Below are 17,035 nucleotides of genomic sequence, written 5' to 3'. Positions count from 1 at the left end.
TCAATGGGAAAGTAATCAGGATTCATCAATTCTTCAGCTTTTACCACAATTCTAGTTTCAATAAATACACAAGACAAAAATAAAAAACGAAAAGAATGGTGAACACATGTTTTATTCAGCTGTTAGTGAAAAGAAAGCAGGCGTAATCAACAACCTCAAACCAGCACTCAAATGGCAAAAAGCACACTAGCAAGCATCAAATGACCCACCGGTAAAGTAACCCACCCCATACATCACATCACCTAGTTAAGGCAAAAGGCATTTTTTACCCTCTTCAGCCGGCGACCTTTCTAGTGTATCTTCTACCAGAAGGGATCATCTCATTGGTCCCCGCTAGTAAGTCGGCCTGGCTGTAACAGCCCCCAGCCTTCAATGACGGCAGTGGTGGTGCCTGCCTCACACTCTGCTGCGGGCCTGAGATCAGCGACATCCGTGACAGCTTATCCGTCATATTCGAAACGGTGCCGGAGGTTGCTCCCACAGGAACATCAGCAACTCTTCTCGAACTTCTCCCCAAATATCCTGCTATCTCAAAAGCCAAATGAACGTCAAAATGTTAGACCTTAATTCACTCGTCATGCTGACAAACAACTAAAAGCTGAGAGCAGAGGTGGGACTAAAGAGTGTCATAAATGAAGAATTGAGGGGTAAAATTGTGAAGAACAACAAACTTGCCTGCGTTGTTTTTTGCTGCTGGTTTTTGACGAGACTGCTTCGTGTCCTTTTTCATGGTCTTGTCACTTTTCTCTGCAACCTGTAGCTTAAAACGTTAAAAACAAGTTTTATACAATCAGCCACATAAATAAATTAGAAAAAAAAAAAAAGAGGAGAAAAAAGAATTTGTGTAGCTTACTTGACGCTCCATCTCCAATTTCCTTTGCACACCTATAATGAAGATATATATATATATATATATATATATATATATATATATATATATATATATATATATATATATTAAGCCACATTAGCATAACCTATCGCAAACTAAGTATTTTGAAACTAAAACACCTTAGTTCCAAAACAATTACCTATCCTCGAAGAACCATTTGACTTCAGCGTCACAGAATCACTAGCAGGTTTCAATCCAGACAGAGCTCCTGTAGAATATCTTCGACCACTTTTTGGCTCCGAAGCTCCTTTTAGCCCCACTAAATAAAATGAACAACAACATAATAAGGTATGTGCGTGTTCAATGTCCATTCATCAATAATAAACATCAGAAGGAAGATGGACAGAAAACAAACCAGATGGGGGTGTCCTAAGAACTCCGGGTACTTTTGGACGAAGGGAGGGTGGAACATAGAAACACGGCTGCCAAATCAAGGAAAAAGACAAAAACAAAGAAAAAGAAAAGGATAGTGACAAACCACAATAGGATAAAAAGATCTATCTGAAATATTTAAGATTTGTTTTTTCTTTCTTGGGTTCTTCTCTGAGAGCAAGATTTGGAACCAACTGAAGTCAATTTTCCGAAAAAGAACCCAAGACATCCTACCTGAAATTTATCATTTACCACTAGAAGATACATTTCTAACAAAATACATTCTTAAGATGAACGGTCATCCAACTCATGGGAAAAAGTTTGTTTTGTATTTGATTTAGTTTTTCAAGTAGGGGATTTTTTTTTTATGTACAAGGATATAAATATGTAAGAAATCAGCTTTTTAAGGGCATATATGAATACTTAGATTTTGCAGTGTTACACCTGTAATCAGATAATATTGGATGTATATATTTGTTAATATCTTAAATGAAAAAAGGGATGATGAACATTGTAATGAGATCCCACCTGAAAGAAAGCATGCTGGAGGACTTCTGCTGCTTTTGGTCTCTTGCAGGGATCCCAGGAGCAAAGTGACTGCCACATGTATGTAGGCATCAATATTGGTGGGTAAACGTGGTTCATATTCCATATGAAAAGAATAGCACGGCCTCAACAGAATTCACAATAATACCACTTACCGAAATAAGGTCAATTGCATTCACACTAGCAGACGGGATTAGTGCTGAAAGATCGGTACCATCAGACTGCATTAAAATGAATATCCATACCAACTTTGTAAAATTCCAATTATAAATACACAAGAAATTACACCATAGAATATAATAGAGTCAGCTAATAACTGCACATCAAATGGAGAAAGCATAAACTAAAAATCATTGGTAATAATTTCTTACACCATAGAATGACGATGCATAGAAACTTTTTAGCACTTAAATATTAAATGTACTATATAATTTCAAATATTTCAATGGCTCAAAGCTGGGCAGCTGAGTTGGAAAACAGACAATTTTCGAAGTGAAGGCCTGCGGTATTTGGGCATCCATATCAAGCTGTTTCTCTTTCATTGTATGTGTCAAGCAGGAGTCAAATATTTTCCTTCTATATTTTCTCATAAAAAAATTGTTTGTGCTAAATGGCCATGAGACAATCTGTATTGCTCAAAAACATACCGGCTCTAGATGTCAATCCTCAATGAACAAGATATATGCATGATAAGCAGTCCAGGATAACACAAAACAACCCAATCACATGTACTTATCTATATCAATTAGCTATTGAAAATAAAAATACCTACAACAAACTATAAATTCCAATATGCTAAATCCGGGGGCGATAATTACCTGTGGGAACTGATACTTCATGGCATCTGCAAGTCGCAATCCTTTAGTCCATGAATTTACATCTGGAGTTCCAATGACAGTGCAGATTTTGTAAATCTCATCCACTTCACTGAAGGAACAAATATCAATTCAACAAATAAGATCCTCATTGCAGGAATACAATAAAGCATGACAGGATTAGAAGTAGCATAATCAGCAATAAATCACTAATCCCACTCCTAGGAAAGTAACAATATCAATTCACAGATTATCTATGCTGATGTTGCTAGCGCATGTACAAGAAACTCACACAAACTATGAGATCAAGTAACACATAAGCAACTGCAATTTTGGAAAAATAAAAAAAAAGGAAAAAATAAAAAGATGGAAAAATAAAAAAGGAAAAAAAAACTTCGTCTAACTAGAAAACTAAGGTGCTATACTTCTAAAAGTATACCGCAAGGGTTTTACTGGAATTGTTGGGACTAATCTTGTTTTGCTTTAGCTCCTCATGCTTCGCTACCAATTAGCTAGCCCAGTATATGAACAAACTTTGAAAGTTTGGTAATTTTTTCATTTTTTTTTATTAAGCAGAAATCTTATGTAGTTGAATGGGCTTGAGAAGGACTTCCCTATTCTTGTCATAGTTTGTTAGGGTTCCAACACAACCTGGTCGGATGCTGAAAACATCTTCAAAAAATAAAGAAGTGAAAATAGTAACAACTAAGTCTTTGTTTGTTGTAGCCAAACAACCCATAGGCGTATAGATTATAAGCAACTACATTTTGTTTTGAAATAAAAAAGATGGCAACAACATCATACAAAGCCTGAAATTTTCATTGTCAGTTTTTCTTTATTGGCACACAAAACAAAAGAAAAGGGGCATTTAATTTAGCTATAAAAAAAATGGTGTGGTCTTGTGTGTACTTTGAACCAGGAAAAAGAGGACGGAGAGTGAACAGCTCAGCCATGATTGCACCCATTGCCCACATATCTGCAACATGGCACAAAACATAATAACCATAAATGCTAATGATTGGTACATTAGTCTAACCCTACCACTGAGCACAAAATTTAATTATCACTTACCAACAGCAGAGTCATAAATGGAAGATTGAAGCAAGACTTCAGGAGCTCGATACCTGAAAGATTTCAAACATATCATCATCTCAAGCCTTTTCCCAAAACTTTTACAACTAGCCAACAGAATCTCAACAACTAAATTTGTGCCAAATTTCCGAACAGGGGGTCGGTTATGGTAGTCTACATTCTTTGTTGCTAATTAGGCAGAAACAGTTCTAGACAAGGAAAAAGATGACAGCTTTCAATTTAGGGATTCCTATTCTTAAAAGCCTCACAAGACCAATGAGTCAAACAAAGCTTAAAGCCAATAAAATCTCTATGCAAATGAAAATTCAATAAATTTGGAAATGAATAAAAAGATGACAAAAGTGTGTACTCACCACCGTGTCGAGACATATTCTGTGTACGGCGGATCTGAAGAAACTTCCCGAGCAAGTCCAAAGTCTGCAATCTTTATGACTTCCTTGCTAACCAACAAGTTCTCTAAAGAAAAATTTGCAAAAAATACTTTCGTAAACATAAGCAGTATTGTCATGGGCAATACTTAAATATCAGATAGTTTAAAAATATAACCAAGGGTTTCCTATAACCAGTACTGAAATTTTGTTGGTGCATAAATATTGAAAATCGCTACTAACCAACAATCGGGCAGTGTGACAAACTGAAAGCACAAAATCAGAGGTATAGGTCGTACAGATTTTATTTACAACATCCAAAGGAGATAAGAATGCAACTAGTCATGAAAAAGAGTAACAAAAGCATAAAGACCAGCCAACTGTAGGATGGTGTCAGTTAAAAAAAAAAAAAAGCACATGGAATTTACCCATTATGGGAACCTCAAACGATATTGACAAATATCCGAGTCCAAACAGATAATAAGATATAACATGAAGTGCAAACTATTACCCAAACAACAAATTTACAACACTAAGGAAGCAGTTACCAGGCTTAAGGTCACGGTGAAAATAGCCCCGTTGGTGCATGTAAGCAAGGCCCTGAAATATCTGAAAGCACCAATTACGGACTTCAACCTCAGAAAACACCTTGCCTCTATCTTTCATAAGCTGGTAAAGATTGCACTCCTGAATAATTAAGAAACGAAGTTTAGGCTGTCAGATAGTCTAGGAACTGATTATTTAACTCCAAATACATAATGAAACCATACCATGTATTCAAATACAATGTATAATATATTGTTCTCTCTTATGATCTCCTTGAGTTTCACAATGTTTGGATGGTTCATCCGTCGTAGCGACTTCACACAAAAAATAAAACTCAGAAAAAGGACTTGGACGAGTGTAACAGTAAAATGTCAACCATTTCAACCATCTACTCACCTTCACTTCACGAAGATTAACACATTCCTCCCAAGAAAAATACTTTCTCTTCATTTTCTTAATAGCAACCTACCATTATTAAGAATTTCCTTCAAATGTGATTGAATAACATAGTGAAAATGTATTTTCTAGTTACTGCCAACAAGCATGATATTCATTGAAAACCATCACAAATAACATACCACTTCGCCAGTTTGTTTATTTATAGCACGCCAAACACTCCCAAAAGTTCCATCTCCAACTTCCTTAATTACCTTGTATCTGTGATTAGAAGAAACAACTTGAGAAAAATGTCATAAATCACACAAGACAAAAATCATTCAAAGCATCTCACCTGTCCATCCTTATTCCGCAACTCCGATGTACACCTTATTCTTATAAAGCAAAATACTTCCTACATAGAGATTTGAAGAATCTGAAAATCTCTTTGTGATTAACAAAAGGAACTTCTGCTTATTGTAGGAAAATTTTGGACAAGCTTCAGGAATCAATATTGCTACCAGCAATATGCCCCTGAGGAGTCTATCTCCTGAGCCTGCAAAAGCATATTTTGCAACCAATCGAACTGAAGCACTGGAATCTGACGGCTCTATATAAATCCAGATCTTGTAATACCATCTGGACTGAAGCTCAAATTATTTTCCAAATTAACAGAGGTACAATTAGAGATAAGTCAGCCTGATCAAACACAAGATATTTACTGCCTGCACAACCGCTAGAAATTCAAGCGATTCTCAATCTCAGGAGCTATAGAGCACATTCCATTGTCCAAAGATTCCAAAGTAACGCATCGAATATATACCGATCTGAATGGATTTAGAGAAAACAGTTCTCTCCAACTAACTAGGAGAAAATGAGCCTTGCAGACGGAAGATACTTAACCCTGTTAAGCAAAGCAGTCCAAGTATAGTGTTAAAATTGTGCAGAAAGAACATAAGCTTTCCTCAGCTGTATAATTTACATTTCATAAAGTACAGCAAACATACCCCACAGATTAATTCTTTGATGTCTAGCACTAGAATTTTAACCCCAAAGAGAAGCTGTGTTGGAATTTCACTGCAAAAAAAAAAAAAAAAAAAAAAAAAAAAAAAAAAAAAAAAAAAAAAAAAAAAACGATATGAAAATATCAGCACAACATCAGATAACACATTCCATAACAAATTTTAATACATAACAAGACGTGTTACTTGTAAAAGTGTGACATAGATCCAACACCGACTTCAAAGCAAAGCTGCATTCGACTGTCCTTCGTGGACATGAAACAGCAACTGCAAACTAAGTATAGTTGACAAAAGGGACAAGACTGAAGTCTCCAAAAGCTGAAAGATGCCGATCGTGATTTTTCTGGGATAATAGAAATCGGCAGCGGAGGCAAACCAATGAAAGAAGTGCTTTCTCCATTTCTCAAGAAAAAGCTTTGCACTACACGATTGCAGCCTAACAAAGAAAGTAAAGAGATAAAGCTGTTAGCAAGCATTGACAGTCTCATTACGGAGAGACAACGGGTGTACGACACACAAACAAGCAGTGACAAAAGAGAAACCATAATAACTACATTTGAACATCAGAATCAAACCTTTCCCGAGAGAGCTGAAGGTAATGATTGTCAACCAATGTAGTTATTTCGCTTCTATATCAGAATCTGAGCTGCTACAATGTATTTGAGTCATATAAAATAGCTTTCTCCAATGTCATGTATACAGTTAGCAGCTATCACTAACTATTTATTTTTGTTTTTGCAATGGTCAACAATCAATGGTAAAATAGTTTCTACAATTCCGTCCATACCATGGCAAATAATATCCTGTAAACAAGGATTCCGTGTTTCAAGATAATGCAATTATAAGATCATTTTCGTACAGAGTGCCCTCAGCCAATCATGCTATTAGCATAATCAAGAAAAACCGATATCAGCTGTAGCTAGAGCCATCATGGCGACATCTTTGCAAAGAACTCCATTTCAAACTACTCGAACATCCACACGAGAAATCCCATCAAATGACCATTCTCCCATTGAAACCAAGAAAGATCCATATTGTCACACTTCTAAACGAAGGAAACAACCCCTTGTTCCGACTTCGGCAGGCCAATTCAGCTCGCCGAAGTCGGAAGAGATAGCACGACAGCTAAACAAATAATCAGGAAACAGTCCTTGATTCAAATATCTTCAAAAGAAAAAGTTGCTGCAGATTCAATATCAAGATTCAAAAGCTGAACCAACAGAAAGCCTATTTTGTCCAGAATCCAGATCCATCCACATTGAAATGAGCATATATACCATGGACCAAAGCTAAATCCAAGGTATCAGCACATCAGCCCACAGGATGAAAGCCCAATGTCAACATGTCATGGACTCATTTCTTATGGTCAAGACAGTTCTTCAGGTCCATCGTACAAAATGCAGCTAGTCTCTGTTAAAGCAACAATAATGCACTTTTCAAAAATTATTTCCACAAAATATCGATCAGAAGATCATCATCTTATTACGCTCAAAAACAGATACATGTCACGATACTTTCTCTAGTCCATGTGTAATATCATCGAAAGCAATCACTGGATGCGATTAAATAAGAATCGCCACAAAAAATCCGATCGTACGATTTTTCCTGCATTACGACCACGAAAGATCCATATCCTGCCACTAATTAACTAAGTAATCGGGAGATCGTCCTACTTGATCACCGACAAATCACAGATCGGGATCACAAAAAGCCCAAGAAAGCCCCCAAAAATAAAAGCGGATTCAACACCAAAATTCAAACAGAAATCAAACGAAACCCTAATTCACATCAGATCCATCCACATTGGATCGATCAGGAACCCTAGAGCTCATATTTCCCGGAAAAGAAAGACAACGACAAAACCCTAGGGATCCGCGGATCAGCGCACGAGATCGGAACCCTAATTTTTCCATGGATCCAGTCCCCGATCCGGAAAAATCATTACGATCCACAGATCTAAATAGGGAGATAACAACGATAATTACAAAGAATTAACCAAAAAAAAACAAAAAAAAAAAGGAGCGGAGGATGACGATACCTCCTAGCCTTCGGGCATAACCTCCGTCGGCTTCCCCTACCGCAGGCAAAGGCCGTCTCGCGACCCAACTGGATCCGCGCTATGATGTATTTATAGACGCACCCGGAAAAATAGAGTGTGGATGCGAATTTTCTTTTTTTCTATATATATATATATATATATATTTCGCTACATGACTCCCCAGTCCCCAGAGAATGACTTATTTCGAGCTTATACTAGGACCTTCGTGAGTAAACTAATAATTGAAATGCAGATTCCTAGATTTTAGGATAATTTTAAAATAAAAAGCTTTTAATGTCAATGTTTTTATATAAGTTTTTTAGTTTTTCTTATTTTTTCCGTGAAAATTACTTTTATTTGTCTTTGGTGAGATCTAAAAGTTTATAAATATTAGATTAGTAAATCTGTGCAATTTTGCATTTTATTCTAAAAGCGATGTATAAATTAAATGAGAAAAAAATTAAAATAAATCTGCTTATGGTTTTTTAAATTTTTTTGGAAGAAGCTAATTTATTATTATAATTTTTATAACAGGAAAACTAAAAATAGCTAGTCAAATTTAGAATGGAAACATGTGGTTAGAATGGACATAGAATATTTAGGACTTCATGAAAGGTGCCTATATATGTAAAGGTCTTTATGAATGTTATCCGTGTGAACAGATAATTATTAATTTTGGGAGAAGTTCAAACTCGGTCTTGTTTTTCTTTTTTTTTTTCTTTTTTTGAGAGGACCAAATGCCCTTTTTTTTAGAGAGGAAAAATGCATATTAAATGCTTCATTCATTTTTTAAAAAAAATTTTTGAAATTCACGCACAACGATTTGTACTCCCAATCTCTTAATTAGCTCTCTAAAAGGTAAATCAGCTACTTTAAATATTCGCGTTACATTACTCTTTTATAGGGTGAGGATCTTTTTCATATGCGTAAAAGAGTGCTTACAATGAATCCTTAAAAATAGAAAAAGGCTTTATGGAGCTTTAATATGTCGACATGTATAGCACAAAAAATTTAATTTTCTCACACATATAATAGTTGTAGGCAAATTTAAATTGCCACAGCTCCACTAAATTTTGTATGCTCTCAATCCAAAAGACTTGTTTTTTTTATGCTAATCATATCATATTCTTAAACTTTTTTAATACTAAAAATTTAACAATATATAATCCATAATTGTGTGAGTAAATAAATCCAAATTTTACATTCAAATTTTGAATATGCAAATATTATTTTTATATAAAATTGTGAAAGTGCTGCGGCGCTCATGGGGAACTTGATGGTTGGGAATGTGAGAGAAACTTGTCTTCTAGTGAGAGATTTCATTGTTACTTTTATTTCTGAAAAAGAGAAATATAGTATACTATCTGTTTCATTTATTTTTTTAAAAAATAAATTTAATTTAAAAAATTAATTAATTAAAATTTAAATTTAAAATATTAAATATCAACCACAAGTATTTTGTCACTTATTCTGTGGACAGGGGGATCCATTGCTACTCATTTATTAGTTCTTGATTGAGGGGTTGGATAACTAAAGAGGTGGCAAGTGTGGGGTCCAACGGACGGCGATCCATCCATCTGCGCTGGCGATGCGGCGGACACGCTGATGCCACGTTTCCGGTTCATAATGTCGACCGGAATAAAATTAAGCCGACCGGTGAGTGAACCGGACGCTCTGGTCCCCAGTCCCCACCCGAGGTCCTTGGAGTGGAGTAGGGTGCACTATTTTTTATTATTATTTTTTCCATGGCGGTGTTTGGNGGGGGGGGGACAAAGGAGTTCTCGGCGTTTATTATTCTTTGGTGGGATGTGCAAGTCTCCTCGAACGAAGTACCAAACGGTGTTCACAAGCTTATTAGATCCACTCACTTGATGAAGATAAGAATGTTTGTAGGCTTCCTAGACCACGCTATTCATAAATAAAAAATTTTATTTGTACATTCCAAAAATCCATATATTAAGTAATTTTTTATTAAAAGGTTAATGTGACAAATAAAAACTAAAAACTTAATGATCTTTGATGAAGTGTGGGTAGAAGATACATTTTACTTTGGAATGTGCATGCTTACATCCTGAAGTTTTGTTGATTAACACATTTTTAAATTTTTGTCTTATTTAATTTAAATCAATTCAATCAGTTATAATATTTTCTTACAAAGAATAGGATATTATTAAATTTAACTATATAATAATTTTTAAGAAATGAAACTAGCAGTTTCGTGACTAGCCAACTACTAGCTACTATAATCAGACCGAAACTCTTTGTAACCTCCAGCTGACCCCTCACCTGCTCCAGCACAGAGAGAGAGAGAGAGAGAGAGAGAGAGAGAGAGATGCTAAATCTACAACTCACTTGATCCAAAGATTGTAATCATATATGCCTTATGATTTAAAAAACTATTTTTCAGTTTTGAGAGGCCATTGGATGATTCCGTTGTAAGCTTACAATCAACTTTTGCTTGAAAAGGACAAAAGAAAAAAAACTTATGCCGGATATATATAACATCAATAATAACACCTGATATTATCTAAAAATACATCCTGCTCTTTAACTGTGATACTTCACTTATTGAGACCACAAATACGACTGAAACTACACAAAAACATATAAAAACAAAATTAATTTCATCTTGCTGATGTAATCCGGTAAAGAATATATGTAACCACAATCTAAAAGAACCCTGTAATTTACGAAAAATATTGTGGGGTTTATGAGCAACCGTTTTCCTTTGCCAAATTGAATGTCTCTATTCCAAGAATACCAATAGTCTTTGACTCCTATACTTCTTCGAGAGGATTCTAGAAACCTTCATAGTTGGGCCTTGCGTTCTCATTGGTCGCTGTGCTTTGCATACCAAAGCTTCTTCTGACATATTAACAATTTCTCCTTATCTACATTGTATTCGGTGTCTTGCTTCTGGCAACCCCATCTCATTCCTTTGGCGATGGTTGCTATAGAGTCGATGAAGTAGCTGGATTCACGGATTATCGCATAGCCATTGGGACGTAGGATTCGATCCATCTCAAGGAGCACATATTTCATCTCACATCTGCCAAAATGCAATCCAGGGTTGTTTTGTGTTACTTTGTTGCACATTCATAAATTTGTGCCAAAGAAGCAATAGATGATAGCAGGGTTCGCGTAATTTACCTGTGACTTTCAGCAGTGAACAAACCATCGAGATGCAAGAGATCATACGTGCGTGGGTACGTTGAGAATGCCTCACACCTAAGGATAGAAGATCATAGATAAGTGACAGAAATACTATAGCAAGCGCAATTATTTTTAACGTGCTAGTTCTCAATTAGTCATGAGGCCTTGTATAAAAGGTTATGACATTGTCCAATTTTGTATGACTTGAGCAACTAAGATATATCCCATCCTATATAACTTAACGAACTGAAATGAGTATTTTTAATAGCACAAAAAGGTATTGCTGTTTTAGATATTAGCAACATGGAAACTGCCAGGCTTCTAGGCTACGAACTTTGGCATGAAACTTTCCAAAATGCATGGTATTGAAATATATTGCTTACCAATCATGGTAGGTCCCAATTAATCCCCTGTCATAGACCACGCCGAGCGAATTCGATCCATATGAAGAGACGACATTCATAACCCATACAGGATCTTTGATGAGTGCCGCTGCAAATCCTCCGTACAATGTGTTCATATCCATAACATTTCGGATCTTATCACTCCAAAGAGCAGGGAGCAAGGACTTGTAGTGTTTCACCCGCACCTTCCATTTACTATCGTCGTGCTTAAATCCACCAGAATTCCCACCTGGTACCACGGAAACTCTCTCCGGAGCAATATGCAACCGATCGGGCCATTTGGGTGTAGATTTTACGGCCAATTTCTTGAATTTAGGATTTGGGATGGCTAAGCAAGAGCGCATTGGAGTGTACCATGCAGAGTCAGGATCCAAGCTGTCATCACACTTTGGAGGGTAAGAAGAGGGAGTGAGCTTATCATAGCAGCTGTTATCGGTGGCTTTTTGCCACACCGCTATGTCGTCCTTTTTTGTGTAGAGTTTGAAGCACATGCTGGTTAGTAATTTTTTTAATTTGTCGAAATCAGCCTTTTGTTCTTCTGCTGTGGTGTTCCAACCACGCCATCGGTTTTCATAGTTTACTGGCGGTCCAGAGAGCACCCAAAAGCCACCAGGCCGTAGGATTCGGTGTATTTCTAGCAGGTAAATTCCACCTAGAAAAATAGCTTCAAGTTAGACAATCTTTCTTCAAAAGGAAATTGATCACGGCCATTCAAAAATCAATATAACTGCACAAGACATAGAATGACCACTCAAATACTGCGGAACCATTCAAAAATCTTGGACAGTTAAAGAGAGATGAAAAGAAAAAAGGAATTACCAAATTCTGTCCACGGGATAAGACATCTAGAGCAGTGCGCCATATCAAATGAACTTGACGGGAAAGGAAGACGCTGAGTGGAGATAATGCCTAGAATTGCTGGAATGCCACGTTCAAGTGCAAATTGAACTTGAGCCTCATGATTGTCTCTGGGGGCAAGAGAAACAGTCAAAATTCCACGATCTAACAGGTCACCCCCCCAGCTAGCTACCTATAAAGAGAAAAAATTAACAACATTAGGGGAAAAAAAAGGATTTATGGACAGCACGTGAATATTTTTGTCATGCTAATGCATCCATAGACACAGTTGCAAACCTAGGAGAACCGCCAGAGATCAAAATTTAATGACCGCCAAATACATCTTGGCAACGACTATTATCACCATAAAGCTAAAGCTCTTTGTCTTTATCAATCATGCACTTCATGGTTATCGGTTCTCAGCTGAAAAAGGAAATAGTATTTCAAGAGTATGCCTCTCTACATACACACTAGAGAGTGCCAAATAGAATTTAGAGCTACACATGATTCTTAGGAGCCAACCAACAGTGAAACAGTTGATGCATAATGGTCATACTTTACAATCTGTGAGAAAGAGAGAAGGGAAGAGAAGAAATTTTACTTATCGATGGAGATGACTGAAAAAATGATAAGGAAAATTAAAGTGATAAAATAGTGAGCTTTGACTATTTGCATGCACGCTACCCTGCAGCTTGACACAAAGTGCACATCCTAAGGAACTACTAAGACTAAGTTCAGCAACAGTTGAAAACCCACTCCGCATCCGGTATCAATAGCAGTTCGAACGGTCCCATCCTTCATTCCAGGTACTAGATTTTGCATCAGATCGACATAGGCACCAACTCCATTTGGAAACATAGTACCACCACCAGGGAAAATGAACTTTTCGCCTTCTTTCCTCAGCCAGTGCTGATTCGATTTCTCATTGTTTATCCAATCATAGGGAACATTCCTGAAAAACAAATACGAAGAGAGGGCATCTCAATACTTCAGAAAATAGTAGATGCGCAGTTCAATGGAAAAGAAGAAGATAATTTGAGCAACATAGAAGTACCTGTACCAACACTCATTTTTGCTATTTGGCCATCTGATTGGTATCTTGTACCCATCAGGAGGAGGCACTAAGCATTCTTTTCTTTCAAGCATTGGTGGACAATGACGCTCCATGAAAGTAAGCCTGTAATTACCATATTTCCTCCACCTCTGAAAAGATAAAAGGAAGAAATTTGCTCAACAAGCATATAAAACTTTGCATTAATTTCTGATAATCATATTTCAACTTCTTCAGTGACGAATTAACTATAACCAACCGTGCATATAATAAGAATCTAATGCTGCATACGTGAAATCTTAGCACAATGAGTGGTAACCAAAATGCTTGCAAGCAATAAGTGACGTATACTACTATTGCATACTTATTATAAGGGTCATTCGAAATCAGAAACAGTACCTTAGGGTCTGTACATGGTGTGTAATCTTGATAATCGCTGCTACACTCAGGGAATGTGACAGACTTGATTTGAAGAGGAGCTACTGAGGTAGACCTGTGAGGTTGAACTTGTGGTGTTACATCCTTCTTCAAGAATCCGTCCTTTTCAGAACAATAGATCCCGCCGAGGTAGAATGAAAATCCGCATAGTACAATAAACATTAAAGTCATCGGAACGATTCTGGAACTTTTATTAAGGTAGGCCCCCGGCTTGGAGTCTTTACTCTTCATCGTATGTTATGAATGATATACCTGTAGGATAAATATGATTGGTTTAACAGCATGTTCAGAAACGAGGATGAAGCTCCTCCTCTCTTCTTTTTTTTTTTCTTTTTTTTACGTAACAGAAACAATGATCTTCAATAAAGAAGGTTTCAAGGCAAACAAAAGTTGCAGCACTGAATAGCAAAACAAAGCAGTAACCAGTGACCTCATGAAGCTAACCAAAAGAAACCACCTAAGCAGAAACAATATACAAAGAAGGAAAATCTATAATACCCCCCTGAAATTTAACCGGTGACATGATACTTACAACTGATTACGGAAATCTAATTAGAAAGCCCCTTCTATATCGAAGGACGGACCAGACAAAAATGTCTACTACAAACAAAAACCATGTAGCACGAAATTTCCTGACAATTTTCTCAAAGTTCTCTACAAGCAAAATAATGCGATAGTGGAGATTACAGGTACTTAATGACAGTTCTCACAAGATAGTCGAGTTCACAGCTGTGTAATAGGATGAAAGTTTATGTAATCTAGCCTCCTCACTGTATAATTGAGAATAAAAGTCCAATAACCATCGATACCGACTTTGTTGGTCCTATATCCTTGCCCAATTCCTCTGATAACGACAATCATATGGCTAGTAGGAATGAGTGTATAGGCATGTAGGGAAGACCAAACCTAATGTCCACTTCACCTAACTATCATTAAAAGGTCCATGACACTCTGAATAATCTTGTGACTAGATAAACCGAAAAAAACAGTAAAAGAAATTATAATCATCTCCTTTTTAACTAAGTGAACTTTAAATAAGAGACAAAAATTACAAGGCTGAAGCCAGCAATAGCATGAGGAAAGATTTAATTTGGATAGATCCACTACTCATTCACACCGATTGCGCACTAACTTTGATGAAGAGAAAACTAAATCCAATAAAATTAGCAGTCATTGCAGTATTGCTTTACAACACCTAAGTCAAGAGTAAGACCAAACCCAATATCTCTCGTACCAAACTCTCCTAAAAGCTCATAGCATGTGCGCATAGCATGTGCATCTTTCATCGACTCACCAAACCAAAAATCAGTAGATTAATGTCGAATTTAGAAAGTAACATGAATCTGAAGAAGAATTGTAGCTTCCCCTAGCATTGCGGAGAGACAACGAAGAGTAATTTCCAGGGCTAATTCTGAACGATTTAAAGCCATAAATGCAGGAAAAGATGCGATTAAGCTAACGTTTCAAAAGGCAACAGCGATTTCACAAGACAAGACCCACAAAACCCAATTCCCTGATGGAAATTCTATGAGTTACTTCCATCTTACGGAGATCTTCGTCCCAGCGGAGTGAACTCATCAAATCACGCGAACAGAAAAGGAACCAGCACCATTGCGGATTAAACTCACACAGAAGACGCTCAAACGATACATCCACTTAGTTACTTAAACCTTCATCCCAGATTCAATCCAGATCCATAAAAATACAACGTGAAGAGAGGTTAAAAAAAAATAAAAAAATCTAAAGCAGTGGTGAGTACAGGAGTAAGGGATATAGAAGATAGATCTCACTCTCTCTCTGTCTCTCTCTCTCTGTCTCTCTCCCTCTTGTGCTAGTTATTATTCTCTTCTTCGTATCAGAGATCTGATGGAGAGAGAAGAGAGAGCTTCGTTGCGAAATCTCTTTATCTTCGTTGGAGCGGAGTGGAGTGGAAACGGAAAGAATGGAAAGGAAATGAGTCTTCAGATCCAATAATCTTTTCTATTCTCTCATCGCTCGGCTTTTATAAGAGAGAAAACAGTGGGACCCGCAATGCGTGTGTGGGGATGTGTGTTGAGTTTGGCTTCTTTCCTCGAAGCTCAACTTTTACTGCCGTGGCGGTGGAGCGAGTGGCAGCAGTAGTGAGACTAGAGGAGGACTGAGAAATAGAGAGGGGTGCGGTTCATTAGTGACCGGGCGATTCACTTCGCCCGCTGCTGCTTTACACGGGCGGAGTTTCTTTCTATTATTTGCGAAAAAAAAAAATGTATAAATAACTTATTTTTTACAATTTTTAATTTTTTTAAATTTATTTAATTTAAGTATGCCGGCAATTCTTCAAAAGCTAACTACTTACTTCGTGATTTTTAGAATTATATAAAATATACCAACTAAAACTATAAAAATAAATAATATATTTAAATTTTGACTAAAAATATTCTGTAATTGAGGAGGCCTCAATATAGTTCGATGATACTCCTATTAACGATGATATGCTATTCTATATTTACATAAAGCAATCTATGTTTACAATGTTATTGTGCTAATACATTATGAGGGAGCAATATTAATGTAACTTGTAAACGATCGACTTGCAAAAGTGTTCATTTATAAATATTGCTTCGTCTCTACAAAAGCTAGGAAGAATTCTCTCTACCAAATTAAAGTTTCATAATAAGATATATATCTGCATATTATTATTTTTATCTTTATACAAAGACAAATAAATAATTAGTTGTTGACCGGTTAATGCAAAATTTTCCTCAACGACCAAATATATTAAAAGAATTTACCATCAAACATCACTTACATATGTTTGCTGTTTATTTTAATCCGAGGATTCATACACACAATAAATTAAAATAAAACACGATCGCTTATTCAGTAACAAGATTTGAGGCCCTTATTTGTAAAAAAGAAAAGTAGATTGAGCGGCAGTGGGGCTCGTTTTCGTTTTTTGTGGATAGTGGTGGTTGGGTGGTACGTTTGGTATGATTGGGGGTGTTCCATGTGAAAGGGGGCCCTGTGGAAGTTGCATCACAAGAAAGGAATCATCAATGGATGTACATGCATGTACTACTACATATGGTGCAAGTTTAGTAACACGC

The 17,035-nt window shown here is 36.5% G+C and overlaps 2 protein-coding genes across 8 annotated transcripts; both read right to left on the bottom strand.

Moving 5' to 3' along the window:
* LOC109713927 (cyclin-dependent kinase F-4) lies at window positions 5-8,199 on the bottom strand. Of its 6 annotated transcripts, none has more exons than XM_020238233.1 (20): window positions 8,067-8,199; window positions 6,215-6,464; window positions 6,014-6,083; window positions 5,830-5,910; window positions 5,362-5,421; window positions 5,210-5,288; window positions 5,028-5,096; window positions 4,856-4,945; window positions 4,634-4,772; window positions 4,071-4,173; window positions 3,697-3,749; window positions 3,535-3,601; window positions 2,629-2,737; window positions 1,966-2,031; window positions 1,793-1,861; window positions 1,248-1,314; window positions 1,032-1,151; window positions 854-885; window positions 676-760; window positions 5-522 (listed from the first exon to the last, which is right to left on the bottom strand). In XM_020238233.1, exons 5-20 carry the CDS (start codon window positions 5,367-5,369, stop codon window positions 275-277), a joined length of 1,404 nt encoding a protein of 467 aa, XP_020093822.1. In that variant the 5' UTR covers window positions 5,370-5,421; window positions 5,830-5,910; window positions 6,014-6,083; window positions 6,215-6,464; window positions 8,067-8,199; the 3' UTR covers window positions 5-274. The 6 variants fall into 6 exon arrangements, with proteins under 6 accessions (XP_020093822.1, XP_020093820.1, XP_020093821.1 ...); XM_020238231.1 differs by adding an exon at window positions 7,306-7,438 and having other exon boundaries at window positions 5,362-5,910; window positions 8,067-8,189; XM_020238232.1 differs by adding an exon at window positions 6,604-6,674 and having other exon boundaries at window positions 5,362-5,910; window positions 8,067-8,180.
* LOC109714011 (probable methyltransferase PMT21) lies at window positions 10,537-15,940 on the bottom strand. 2 transcript variants are annotated; one of them, XM_020238383.1, is made up of 8 exons: window positions 15,709-15,940; window positions 13,911-14,201; window positions 13,515-13,663; window positions 13,217-13,412; window positions 12,443-12,653; window positions 11,603-12,275; window positions 11,217-11,294; window positions 10,537-11,115 (listed from the first exon to the last, which is right to left on the bottom strand). In XM_020238383.1, exons 2-8 carry the CDS (start codon window positions 14,178-14,180, stop codon window positions 10,896-10,898), a joined length of 1,797 nt encoding a protein of 598 aa, XP_020093972.1. In that variant the 5' UTR covers window positions 14,181-14,201; window positions 15,709-15,940; the 3' UTR covers window positions 10,537-10,895. The 2 variants fall into 2 exon arrangements, with proteins under 2 accessions (XP_020093972.1, XP_020093971.1); XM_020238382.1 differs by having other exon boundaries at window positions 15,740-15,940.

The sequence above is a fragment of the Ananas comosus genome, linkage group 8 (genome assembly GCF_001540865.1).
Source record: "Ananas comosus cultivar F153 linkage group 8, ASM154086v1, whole genome shotgun sequence".
Lineage (NCBI taxonomy): Eukaryota > Viridiplantae > Streptophyta > Magnoliopsida > Poales > Bromeliaceae > Ananas > Ananas comosus.
Note: the sequence above shows the minus strand (reverse complement) of the source record. Positions and strands in the feature narration are given on the sequence as shown.

What these genes read in the sequence shown, in the direction of transcription:
- LOC109713927 (XM_020238230.1), bottom strand. An exon ending in ACATTGTATTTGAATACATG is followed by an intron (nt 4,773 to 4,855) that starts GTATGGTTTCAT and finishes TTAATTATTCAG; the next exon opens with GAGTGCAATCTTTACCAGCT. An exon ending in TCCAGCATGCTTTCTTTCAG is followed by an intron (nt 1,315 to 1,792) that starts GTGGGATCTCAT and finishes TTGATTTGGCAG; the next exon opens with CCGTGTTTCTATGTTCCACC.
- LOC109714011 (XM_020238383.1), bottom strand. Translation starts at nt 14,180, where the DNA reads ATGAAGAGTAAAGACTCCAAGCCGGGGGCCTACCTTAATAAAAGTTCC. An exon ending in TATCCCGTGGACAGAATTTG is followed by an intron (nt 12,276 to 12,442) that starts GTAATTCCTTTT and finishes CTATTTTTCTAG; the next exon opens with GTGGAATTTACCTGCTAGAA. An exon ending in TTCACTGCTGAAAGTCACAG is followed by an intron (nt 11,116 to 11,216) that starts GTAAATTACGCG and finishes GCATTTTGGCAG; the next exon opens with ATGTGAGATGAAATATGTGC.